The sequence below is a fragment of the Micromys minutus genome, assembly GCF_963924665.1.
Source record: "Micromys minutus genome assembly, chromosome: 31".
Classification (NCBI taxonomy): Eukaryota; Metazoa; Chordata; class Mammalia; order Rodentia; family Muridae; genus Micromys; species Micromys minutus.
Window position 1 is genome coordinate 13,805,280 of NC_137966.1, and position 13,310 is coordinate 13,818,589.

Consider the following 13,310-nt stretch of genomic DNA (forward strand, 5'->3'; position numbering starts at 1 on the left):
AGCTCTCAAGCACTTCCCGGCCAGCTCACCCAAGTGCAGCAGGGCCAGCTCTCCAGTTCTCATACCCTTGAGGCTGGTTCTCCCACCCACTGAATGGCAGATGATGTCTATTACATCTTGTTTATTACACACACAAACACACACACACACACACACACACACACACACACACACCACATCTTTGTATCTTTTGGGCTATCCTAAGATCGCAATAGACATACTTAAATGTTCACAGATTACTTGGACCCAAAGCTTTACCACATGAAGCAGTCTATAGGACCACAACAGACACCGTCTTGGTTTCTTTTCTCCACAGTCTGTTCCTTAGCTGTCTTACATGTTACATGTATTGAAATCCTCACCAAACAATGTGAGAGTATTTGTTTTCGACCCTTGAGTGTTTTTGTTAAATACCAGAATGATTCTATTTTGTTTGGAACCCCTCAACCTTGTTCCCCAACAAGGTAAGAATCCTACGCCATTCCTTCCAGCTTGTCTTTGAACCTCACAGGTCACCAAGCCTGGATTTCCTCTTGCCTCCAGACAAACCCCTTTCTGGAGCTTAATAAACTCTGAGACCTCTAGATTTAAAAGTGTAGCTTTTCCTTGTCAATCAATCATGAACTATCAGAGGGGGTTACTTTGTCTTTTGGGACAACAGTGTTAGGATTGGATATAGATGTTCACGGCGGAACATATGATTGTTGACTATACTGTGCTGGTCTTGTGCCATGCTCTAAGCTGGTAGTCATTTAGGTCTTTGGAAAAGAGAGGAAGGAAAACCAGTATTTCTGAGAACACTTCCCTCTCACACACACATACCGTTTAACATTACCCTGTGCGGGACTGATACGTGACAGCCTTCGTGGTCTCAAAAACCCTTCCATGCATTTCCTTCCTACACAGTACAAACGACACCCACTTTTCTGTGCTTCTTAACAAGAGGACACTAGCTCTTTTTTTTTTTTGAAATCAAAGTGGGGAGGGTGCTCAATACCAGAACAGATGGGGCATGAACCCCACAGGCAGCACTGCAGCTGTTGATGAATAGTGATTTGGCCCACACCTGGGAGAAGTCACTGGCAATGAACTCTATGGTTGAAACAGGAATTCAGAGCATCGTTCACAAACCACAGGGATTTCCATGGGTCTATTCTCTTCCCATAGCCCATTCTGCAATGGAAGTTTCGTTATCCTCCACCAAAGACAAGACAACAGAGGCTCGGAGAGTGGCTGCAACTGTGCTGGACCCACGCAGCCATTTGGTAGGGCTGCCACTGCCTTCTCTACTCCTCCTCACTCTGGACATCAGACTGGGCGTCATTCAACGTCTTGTCCTAGATATAGGTTTTGGGGGACAAGAGTAAGGCTTCAAATCCCATCTCTGGTCTTCCCAGTTCTGTGATTTTAGCTGACCTGGACCACCCTGGGGGAATTGTGAGCCACACCCATCTGAGGTTTGTGCAAATGAGTCCACACGGTTGTTGCCACCCCATGTCCCAGTCATTCTTAGAAACCACAGTTTACAAAAGACGGCTGTGGGAAGCTAGAAAGAGACCAGGAAGGTGTTACTGCACAGGAAATGGGAAGTAACTACCAGGTTACTTTCTCTTCTAACCCCAGAGCAGGTGTTCTGAAGCATTTTCAGTTTTCCCCAAATGACCCAAGAATTGCATCTTACATAATTGTAAATTTTTTTTTATAAACCACATTACTGGTTTTTTGTTTGTTTGTTTTTGTTTTTGTTTTTTTTTGTTTTTTTTTTTTTTTTTTCTTTTTTGGAATAACCAAAAATCCCTTCCACTCTTCTTTGAAACCGGTTGTCCTAGGCCGGGGTTGTGGCCATGCATGAGAAACAGCAGGTGGTGCCAGATGACAGGTGGTGTGGGAGCCGTCCCCGGTGGGAGGCGCGAGCAGGCAAGCCTGTGAGCAGGCTGGCAGCTGCCAGATCTCTGCGCGCTGGCGCCTCATTCTCAGAAGCTCCCGGATCCGGGCACGCGAGGGCTGCTTTTCCAGCACCACGCTCTGGCTGAGAAGGGAGGATTCCTGTTTGTCCTCCTCCTCTACATATTGGCTTGACTCTGCTCTGACCCCCACCAGTGCCGCACAGTAAGTAGGCATTTGTTTTTGTTGTAACCACTCCCCAGCACCCTCCCAGCCCTTACCCCCCCCCCCCCCAGTCATCCATCCCCACAACAACTCTTGTTTGTCTAATTACGTCCCACCAGCAGGGTTGACGGGAGAAATTCAGTTGTGTGGGGTTTTTGAGGGTGCGGTGAAAGCAAGCCTTGACTTCAAAGGGATCTGGAGGGAAATAAATGCGATTTGTTTATTTAGTTCAAAATCTTGCAATGTGGGGGCTGCTAACTTTCCACGGGGGGGTGCTGGGGGGAGCCCTGGCTTTTTTTTCCTCCTGAGGAAATGGAGGTATTTCACGGTTGAATAAGGATAAGAGGTTCAAACCAGCCTCTTTCTGATGTAGAAACCTGGCTCTTGTGTACCGTCTACGTATTATGTAAAAGAGAGAGACAGAGACAGACAGAGAGAGAGAGAGAGAGAGAGAGAGAGAGAGAGAGAGAGAGAGAGAGAGAGAGAGAGAAGGGTGTCTTGAGAGATATTGAATGCATTTAATTGTGTTTCAGAGATTGGTGAAGAAAAAGGCAAAATAGCTAGGTGGGTGGCGAGGTGAACTGTACCTTACTGCAGGGGGCCCAGAATAATGGGGTTTCCTTTTGTGCTAAGAGCAAGCTTGCCAGTGGGGCTCCAGGGATATGTTAGCTGCGGTGTCTAGGTGTTTTTTTTTTTTTTTTTTTTTTTTTTTTTTTTTTTTTTTAGCTCCTTTTGTTTGGTTTTTTTTTTTTTTTTTTTTTTTTCTTTTTTACGAAGGTCTGAGGTTTTTAGGTTTTTTTTTGCTTTTTGTTTTTTTGTTTTTTTGTTTTTTTCTACTCCCTAATTTGAGGGTTGGTGAACTGGAAGGGCAGTTAGCACGTTCTGGTGATTAATGAAGTTTTCTGGGACAATGGGTATCATGTCAGGAGGTGCAGTGGGAGATCAATGCTTACCACCAGGTTGACTGCTGCTGAGGTTGCGTTGTCTTAGACCGTCATCGGGCCCCTTGCCTTCCCACCGTAACCAGAATCCCAATGCTTGCCTTAGGTCTGGGAAGAAGAGGAAAGCATGGTGAAGCTGAACAGCACCCCCGGAGAGAAGGGGGCCAAGCCGCCTTCCGTGGAGGACGGTTTTCAGACTGTCCCTCTCATCACACCCTTGGAGGTTAATCATTTACAGCTGTCTGCTCCTGAGAAGGTAATGGGTGACCCTCTTTCCCTTGTACACCCCCCCCCAGGCTACCGTAATCCAGGAACCCAAGCAGCAAAAGGTTTTTACACCCTCAAACCCTTTCATTCTCCTAGCCACCAAACAGGCCCCCTTCCTTGGAAAATACTGTTTCTTGTGCTGGTGCAGATTTATGGTGTTGGCTCATAATCTACATTATGCAGGCAACCAAATCAGTGTTCTCTTGTTAAGATTTTACTATGGCATATGAATGCACATTAGCTTCTATGCAGTGGTGAGGGGGGAAGAAAAGCTCGTCTTAATTTTCTTCTGAGGTGTTTTGAAAATCAGTTGGTATGGACAGGAAGGCAGGGAGTTGGACTCGGTCCAGCCGTTCTCTTAGTTTGCACCTGTGGAGCTCTTGCCCTTTGCGAGGAGTTGGTTATAAAAAGATGAAGTTACAAAACCCATCTTCCCTGGAACCCAGTGTGCATCGAGGTAAACGCTGCCCCCCCCCCATCACAATGAGCTGGGAGGGGCTCGGATAGGAGAGGGAAGGCGGGATGGGTGAGCTGCAGAGGAGAATATCCAAATTGGAGTTTTGAAGGTGAGTCAAATCGGCAGGGTTTAGAGCAAAAGAAAAAAAAAGTATTTAAGGCAAAGGTGAACGAGAATGCGCCCGGTGTGGGAAGCTCCTGGAGACGCTGTGGCTGCAGGAGAATTGTCTGGGCTGGAAAAAGCCTCTGGCTGGTGCCACATCTCCTGCCGTGAAGGATGGAGGTGGCAGAGGGGTGTCACTCCACAGACATAGGTGGCAGAGAGCATGTAAGGTCCACTTGAGAGAGTGGGGGCTTTAGGAAGTGAGCTATTGCACATCGTCTGGAGAGGTTTGCAGGGGAAAACTCCCAGACTGGAGACTGAACAATGGATCATCCGCTCAGATGTTTTTTATTGGCATCTCCAGGGGGGCATCATGTGTCTTAACCACTGGGTTCCATCCAATCAATGAAAAGGAACTAAATCGAGATAAGGAGCTGGCTGATTGGCTGGGGCTGGGTCATTTGTTTTGAAAGCAGGGAGGTTTTTGATAGAAGAATGTGTCAGGGTGGGTGGTAGAAATAGAGTTGTTGAGCTATCGTTGGAAACTAATAAAGCCTTTTAAAATGAGCTTTGAGCAAGCCATTGCTGCTAAGGAACCATGGAGCGATGGTATTAAGAACTCACCTCAGGCACATCAGACACATTCCAGATGTTTGTTTGTTTGTTTTAAACTTTATATCGGAAACACCGGATTTAGAAACTCCTGTTATTGAGGTCACCCCCACCCCGGAACAATTCTGTCAGAATCTCAGGGTTGAGATCGGCATAGATGCAATCTCCCCAGATGACCCCCATGTGTTGCTGTAATAATTCTGTTTCAGACCCACAACACACCTGCAAGTCTGGGATTGGAAACTCCCATTATAAACCAAGGTTTGGGTGATCCAAAGGCATGGAAAGACGGAGTAAAAATGTTTGGACCTGAAGCCAGGTGTCAGTGCAGCTTGGGAAGGTGAAAACATTGTCTTGTGGGTCTGCAAGTTAGTAGCCACATGCGCATGTCTGAGAGGCAGGTAATAAAAAGAGACAGTAGAGACCACCTCCTCAAAACCTTCCACATAGTTACAGAGTATCTAGAGAGTAGTGTGCCCTCTCTCCCTTTACTCCCCTAATTCCTTCTGGGACTTTTCTTCTCTGTCTGAGCAAACAGCCCAGATGTACCAGGAAGTCACCCCAAAGTCAACTACTCAGACAATAGTCATCTGTCTCATAGCTTATGCCTAAAGATGCAGTGAGGCCCTGCAGGGTCACACTTCACACTTCCTGTGGTTCTCCTGGGTGGGTGTGGGGTTCCCCTTCAGTGGAGCAAGGAAGCTCATACACCAGGTTGTCTGAACAAAACCAGATGAGTCATCACATGTAAAGTGGCCCAAAGCCAAAAATAAAAGAAGACTAATATGTTCTAATGCTTTTTAAAATCACACACACACATACACATGAGCACACGCGCACACAATTTTTTATTTCAGCCTCTCACTAGTGGTAAAGAAGTAGCTACTTTGACCAAGTGTTTAAAGAAATTAAAACATAGACTGGTAATATAACTTCTCAAAACCACACTGGTGAAGCACCCTGGATATTGAAGCTAGGCATTGTTGTTCCAGAACCTTCCACCTCAGGAACAAGAAGGGAACTGGTCTGACACCCCACAGGTTTGATCTCTGTTTCTAATCCAGTCAGGACCCCACAATATGGATCCATTCTCTCTTGGGTCCCAGTCTTCTCTGAGTGGGGAGATGTCTTAGTAGTTTTCTGCGCTGATACACTTAGGGTTCATTACTATTTGTTTAAACTTTTCAGGGCAGGAGGTTAGACCTAGTGCATCATATATGCACAGTGCTCCCTCTGGCAGCAGAGCATATGTGTAAAAAGCAAATTCTAGTCCAGAGGCCAGTTCCCTAAATAATAGCTACCTACCAGCATGGACTGGGAAGAAATGGTTTTAGCTGGGTTCAAACCCTTGTTTCTGCTTTTACTGGAGTCCCCTTAGCTAAGCGCTCTAATAAGTTCACTTTTCTCTTTCTTTCTTTCTTTCTTCCTTTCTTCCTTCCTTCCTTCCTTCCTTCCTTTCTTTGTTTCTTCCTTCCTTCCTTCTTTCCTTTTCTTCTTCCTTCCTTCTTTCTTTCTTTTCTTTTGTTTTTATTTTGATTATCTTCTGAGACACAGTTCCTCTATGTACCCCTGGCTATCCCGGAACTCATTTATGTAGACCAGGCTGGCTGGTGGATCACAGATGTCCACTAATCCTGCTTCCCAAGCACTGGGATTAGAGTTGTATGCCACCATGCCGGGCTCCCTGATAAATTCCTTAATCTTACCTCAGACATGGCCTCCTTATGTGCAAAGTGGGGATAGCATTGGAATTCACTGGGGGCTATGAGAGATGGGGTGACATGAGCCCTTAGATTAGGTCCCAGTGGGACAGAGTTGGAAATTAAGATAGTATCAAGAAAACCACTCATGCCCTATACGAAATCCTAGTTTTCCCTTTGTAAACTCCAAGACATGAAGTATGCTTGCTAAGTAACATGGAAAGCCATCTTTGGGTCTATTCACCAAACACTTCAGTATTATGGCATATAAGCATAGAAACCCCTTTGGAGGGCAGCTAACAAGGTAGCTCGGTGCATACCTTGAGTGGTTTCTGGTCTTGCAGAGGACTCAAGCTCGGGTCCCAGCACCCACACCCACCTGTAACTTCAGCCCCAGAGAGATCCGAAACCCTTTTTTAGCCTCTATGGGTGGGCACACACACACACACACACACACACACACACACACACAAAACCTACATATTTCTTTAGTCATTCCTTGAGAATTTCATGTATATATGAAATGTATTTTGATGCTGTACATCCCTTCCAACTCCCCCTAGACTCCTTCCAAAAATGGCTTCCTCCCTTTTTTCAGTTCTCTTTTTCTTCTGTTTAAAAAATAACCCACAGAATCCAGTTAATGTTGTCCAAATGCACATAGGTGTGAGGACCATCCACTATGGACCCAGGGAACCTACTGGTGCTCACACCCACAAAGAAACTGAATTTCTTGCCTAGCAACCACCAACTGCTAATCCTACTCACTCATAGGTGGGGCTTCATGAGCCTCTCCTTCATCCATGCTGAAACCTTGTTTTGGCTATTTTTGTTGTTGTTGGTGTTGTTGTTGCTGTCAATCAGAAACCTGGGGCTGGATACTTTGTAAAGAGCTGTGGCCAGCTCATTTTTGGAGATTGGCAATCCAGAAAGCACAGTTCCGGCCATGACTGGGTCCAGAACGTAGCAGGGACATCGTGTTGGGAACATGAGAAAGACAGGGAGATCAACCATGTTGTGAGGCAGAAAGCAAGAGACTTAACTTGGCTCTCTGAGGAATTAACTGGACACCCAGAAGAACCACATCCATTCCTTCTGAGGGCAGAGCCCCTGCCCCCATACCTCATTATCTTTCACTAGACTCTGCCTCTTAAAGGTTCTGAACCTCTCAACATAGCTACCCTGAGGACCCAGTTCCAACACATGACCCTTTGGGTAACACTCGGGCTATATCTAAACCATAGTAGAGTTCATTCTAGGTGGAGTCCTGAGGTGGTTCCTTAAGATAACACTGCCTCCAATGTTCTCTCCCTGACCAGTGTGGCTGAGGTTGGTGGCTGCCTCAGGAAACAGTGGTCTCGCCTCATAGGTCATCATCTGTATCTCTTACATGCCACCCAAAGCCCTACACTGCTTTTTAAGATGTTTTCTCAGAGTGGTGACCTGTCTCTTCCCCATGTGATGCCAACCTCAGTCCCTTAACTTGGCAGTTCAGATCTTTTGTTGTACAATTTCTACTTCTTGTGTTCTCACTTTGTTCTCCCAAAACCAGTATGTCACCCCCTCCATGAACAGCAACTCCTTATAGAAGTGACTCTGACTCCTTTGTGGACATTCGACAAAGTCTGAAGACATCTTTGTTAATCATAGCTGGAAAGGTGATTCTGTTGGTGTCTAGTGACAGAGGCCAGGGATGCTGCTTTCTGCACTGGAGTGCACATGATTCCTCCCATCTGCCCTCCAAAAGAATTATACTCCCCCAAATGCCAACAAAGCCTACACAGAAACAAAGGCTCAGGTCCATGGAGTGGCGTATCTCAATATCACAGACATGGAGCCTTGGAAGCCTAGTCAACCTGACACCCTAACTTTTCCCTGTAACTTTCCATGTTCTCCAGGATACTGGCTCTCCTGCTCCCTCAACACGTCCTAAGCTGTGCTGATTTGACAGGACAGTATTCATCTTCTTAAGCTACGTTCCAGCAGGAAGTCACCTTCCCTGACAAACATCAAATACAGCAGCAGTTGTAACAATCATACTGGAAGCTACCCACTCACCTTTCCACCCACCCAGAAAATCCTGTGCTCAATTAAGTATACATACACGGCCTACCTTGTGGACAATAGACAGGTTCAGCCCACGATGGTTCTTAAGAAATTTTCTCTTCACTTTTATCTGTTCTTCTAGAGAACATTGAAGCAGTTAACCCCAATAGCAGTGTCCAGGTCCCCTGCAGGTACAATAAAAGAGAGAAAGAGCAGAGGCAGGAGCTTGACTAGCATGAAACAATGGTGCTCTTGAGACTGACACCATAGAAACAGTAACTAGGTGGATTCTCATCAAGACTTAATGCCAAAGTGGCTTGAGGAGAATTCATTCTGTCTGGTTTCCATTTGTCCACTTAGCCCGAGGTCACTGGCTCTGCATGAACAGCCTTAGTCCTACCACACAGTAGGAAGAAGGACATTTTTAATAGGATTCCCTCTTTTGTGTTTAAAAAAAGGTGTGTGGGGAAATAAACTCAAAACCAAGCAGGCAAGTGTCTTCCAGGTTATTGGTAAGGTCTCCTGAAAAATTGGTGTATTATTTGAACGAAAATGGCTCCTATACGCTCATATAATTGAATATTTGGCCCCTAGTTGATGGAACTGTTTGGGAAGGATTAGAGGTATGGCCTTGTTGAAGGGGGTGTGTCACAGGGCTTTGAGGTTTCAAAAGCCTATGCCATCCCCAGTCAGTTCACTCTCTGCCTCTTGCTTGGGAATCAAGATAAAAGCTCTTAGCTACTATTCCAGCATCATGCCTGCCTGCCTGCCTGCCTGCTACCATCCTCCCCAACATAATAATCATAGACTCACCCTCTGAAACTGTAAGCCCCAATAAATTCTCTCTTCTATTTGTTGCCTTGGTCATGGTGTCTCCTCACAATGATAGAGAAATAAGACAGTTGGGTCACCCAATTCTACCTCTGTGGCCTTCTCATCACAGAGAAACAAGTGCTCTGGAAAACTCTATAAGGTTTCCACTCTATGGCTCCCACTTTGCAAACACAGAAGTGGGTTCAACAAATAGACCTACTGCCTCAGTATCCACCCAAAGAAAATAAACTCTGAACGTAGATAGCCTGGAGATGCTAACAAGTGCATGCCAAGGCTGTAGAAAACAGACAGACATGGCCACCTCAGCAAAGGCCCAAGTCAGTTACAATCACAATCACAATCACAATCAATCAATCAAAGCTTGCTGAGCCAGCTCCAGGCTCCAGCCACCATTTATTTAATTCCCACTAGTTGTTAAATCTTCATGGGTCTTGGGGATGGAGCCTCAACCACATTTAAGAGGAGAGGAATGGAGAGATTCGAGATCAACTACTGGCATCTGACGTGAAATCTATATAGATACAGCACATGAACTTTATAATGCTAGAGACCAGGGTCCAAATCTTTGCCAAGCTGCTTCTCTGCTGTGAGGCTTTGTATAGGTTGTTCAGCCTCTCTAGAGTGTGTGTTGTTGGAGATGTAGAGTGAACATAACATCCACCTAATAGATTACTGTCCGAGGGGTGAAAATTGTCTAATCGACCTCAACTGGACATGACCCAGAGGAGGCTCATCAGTCCAGTTTCTTTCCTTACATGTCACCTAACGCATCATGTTGTTGAAGAAGACTGTAAAAGACAAATGTGTGGGAATAACTCAAGAGTGAAAGATGGGAGAGATGGGACTCACACAGGGCAGACCTGAATGGATCCTGGGCAGAACAGGTGAATTGCCTACCCAGAGGCAGCCTTCCTATCTTCCTTTCGACCTTAAGATACAGGGCATGAGAAATGTCAGCCTTTCTCCAGAGAGCAGCTCCACCCACTCCACTGGACAGCCTCCTCTACCCACCCCTCTACAGAAAGGCTCTCCAAAGGCTTCTGGGCTTCCCCACACTGGGTGAGGCTCAGGAAGTTCCTGAAAATGGGTACAAAGTAATAATCAATAAACATAGTAAAGATTCTCAGTAATTTAAAAACACAACTTTAAACAAAAGAATACTTATAATGCTTATGTTGGTGATTTTTGGAAAAACATCATACATGCTTTTGTGAAAGTCAAATTTAGAATTTTTCTTCCATACTTTTAAGTTAGCAGATAGTGATAGCTCTCACGTGACACTTTCTTCCATGTCTCTATATTTTGCTCTTATCCGCTCCCTACTGTCCTTCCCATGCCTGCTCCCCCCTCTACACACTCCTTTCCTCCCTCTGTAGTCCCCTATCTTCTGCTTTAAAAAAAAATGTTTATTTTCTTTGTATGCACACTTTTTCTGCATGTATTTCTGTGCCCGGTGCCCATGGTGACCAGAAGAGGGTGTGTTGGATCCCTGGAACTGGAGTTACAGATGGTTGTGAGCCACCGTGTGGGTGCTGGGAATCAAACCATGTCCTCTGGAAGAGCAGCCAGTGTTCTAAACCACTGAGCCATCTCTCCAGCTCTTCTCTCTTCTACTTTTAGGCCATATATAGTTTCTAACTTCCCTGCCCTTTCTCCCGTTAGGTCCCTTCCACTTGCTCTCAATACATTCTTGTTGGCTGCTAACATAATACAGAGTCCCCCTGCAGTCATTTTACAATGTTAATAACATCCAACTGGATCTATCGCCTGACTTTTGTGCTTCTTATTGTTAGAAATATATCCTATTAGCATTTCATTCAGTTATGCAACACCCTCTAGATATTACCAAAAACTGGGACTGATTTGGACTGTGAAGGAGAAAGGGCTGGTTAAGTGAACAGGGGTGGAAGATGGGAGAACTCTGAGCAACTATTGTAAGGATGAGGCAGAGAGGCGCAGGGGGAAGGGGCCAATGGAGCTTGCTCTGTGAGAACAAATTCTAAGATGGGGCATGTGGTCTCACATACAAAAACCACGTGTGCAAGTTCTAGTCTCTCTTATTTATGTTGTATGTATTATTGGTACTTGAAAACTGAACATATTTGGGGGGAGAGGACAAAAATGTGATTTTAAATTACGTGTGTGGGTATGTATGCATGAGTGCCGTGTTCTCCCAGGCTGGAAGAAGACACTGGATCCCCTGGAGCCAGGGTTACTGATACTGCCTGAAGTGGGTGCTGGGGACCACTCTGGTCTCTATAAGAGCAGTAGGTGCTCTTAAGTGGCCTCTCCAGTCCCCAAATGTGATGCTTTGATATGTGTGTACATTATATAATAAAGTATACACAATAGAATATTACTTAACAATAAGAGATTGAAATCTATTCAGTCTTGACAACCTGGATGGATCTTGGAGGGCAGTCGGTGTGTGTGTGTGTGTGTGTGTGTGTGTGTGTGTGTGTGTGTGTGTTTGCGCGCGCGCCGTGATTGCTGAGACAGTGGTGCTGACCAGCCCATTTGAAGACCTTCGTCTATACTTTTCAGTTTTGTAACCATGAGCGCATATCAAACTTTTTTTTTTTTTAAGTCACTCCCATTTCACCAAAGGTGAAGCAGCGTGGGAGGGCTGACGTGACTTGCTCTCTTCCACTCGGGTGAGTCCCTGTGGAGAGCTGTTGAGCTGAGAGCTGAGGCACTGTATTGAGGTGATGGCGGCCATGCTGATTTATGTTTTGTCTCTAAGAAAGCACAGGCCAGGCAAAGAAAAGAACCCTGGAAAGAGCCCAGAGCAGAGCGGCGACAGAGCGTTAGCCGTCTGTTTTAATCCCTGCGGAATGATGTGAGCCAATTGTCTCCCTTCTACGCCAAACTCCCGCTGCGAAATTGGTGGCTACCGGTTTAGACTGTCACCAGATCTTTGGGCACAGGCGCCTGGACCAGCTTTCAGAATCACGGGTGGGGAGGGTGTGGGGGGAGGGGGCGGGAGGTGGGGGAGGGTTGGAGGGATCTAATCCCCGGGGAATTGTGAGGTGGCACCTGGCTGGATTCAGCACACAGCCTCATAGCGACCAGTGAGGGTTGTGATCTCAACCTTCTCTGGGCCAGATGCCCACCCACGCCAGCCCACGAGAAGGCTGAGGTTCGAGACCGCAGACTTTGGCACAGGGCCAAGCACCTCGCATAGTGATCCCTCAACCAAGCACCTTGCGAAGTGATTCCCTTAAAAAAACGGTGATGATTGACAGGAAGAGCCTGATGCTGCTCTTTGTTTATTGACTCGACCAGTTCCCGGTCACGGAGTTGGACTAAAACTCCTAACTGGAAAATAGGAAGGTTAGCAGTGACATTGAGGGGGAGACTCAAGGACTGGGGAAAAACAAAAAGATGAAAGTTAAAGCAGCAGCAGGGGGAGTGATAGTGTCACCTTTAATGCCAGCACTCGAGAGGCAGAAGCAGGTGGATCTCTGAGTTCAAGGCCAGCCAGAAGCGCACGGAGAAACCTGCCTTGAGAAACAAACACAGAAAGGAAGAAATGAAGGTAAAGCAGTTTCCCTCAGTCCCTATCTGATATGCCCACGGCCTCTGCAGCTGGGGTGAACCTTGGCTACAGCAAAGGTCTATTTTTGGCTTATAGAAGCCCAACTCATAAAAATACAATCTTGCTCCTTGTCAGCATTTCTCTGCTTTCATTTATTGTTCTGCCAATCCTGGGGACTTGCCATGCGGGAACCTCTTCATTATTGATAACCCAGGGAGGTAGTATTTTAAAATTTTATGATCTGCACATTGAGCCGTCTGAGCCACTATGTAGGATCTGGCTTTGCTGGTGAAGTGGGGGTGGCGGGGACAGAAGCAGGTGAGGGGATATGGCATCCTTTGGAAATTAATAATTTATCCCATTTCCCAATGTCAATCATATTAAATTATAGTCTTCACATTAGCAGCTTGAAAGGACAACAGGGGCCAGTGTGTGAATAGAAGAAAACAAACAAACAAACACAGAGTTGTTTTGCCCACACCCATAATATTTGAAAACCTGGAGCCTCCTTTATTAAATGCCTGCAAACAATTTTACCAATAAAAGGGCTAGGAAAGATTTTTACTTTTGCTCCTTTCTACCCCCACCGTCACCCCCATTTCTTTTTTAAATCAAGCCAAAACTTTCAGGGCTCCCTGTCTTGCTCTGTTTTCTTAAAGGGGAAGAAGGGAAGGTTATCTTCAATAGTGCCTTTCTCTGCAAAA

At 45.9% G+C, this 13,310-nt stretch overlaps 1 protein-coding gene across 1 annotated transcript in view; it reads left to right on the plus strand.

Annotated features, from left to right (window-relative positions):
• Positions 1 to 3,177: 3,177 nt before the first annotated feature.
• The window catches only part of NSG2 (neuronal vesicle trafficking associated 2), a gene marked incomplete at both ends in the record, with an annotated part of 55,058 nt that continues 44,925 nt past the window's right edge, over positions 3,178 to 13,310 (plus strand). Inside the window, one exon of the mRNA XM_080942223.1 lies at positions 3,178 to 3,306. Within this exon, the coding sequence (XP_080798349.1) occupies positions 3,178 to 3,306 (129 nt within the window). The remainder of the gene's footprint in view (positions 3,307 to 13,310) is intronic.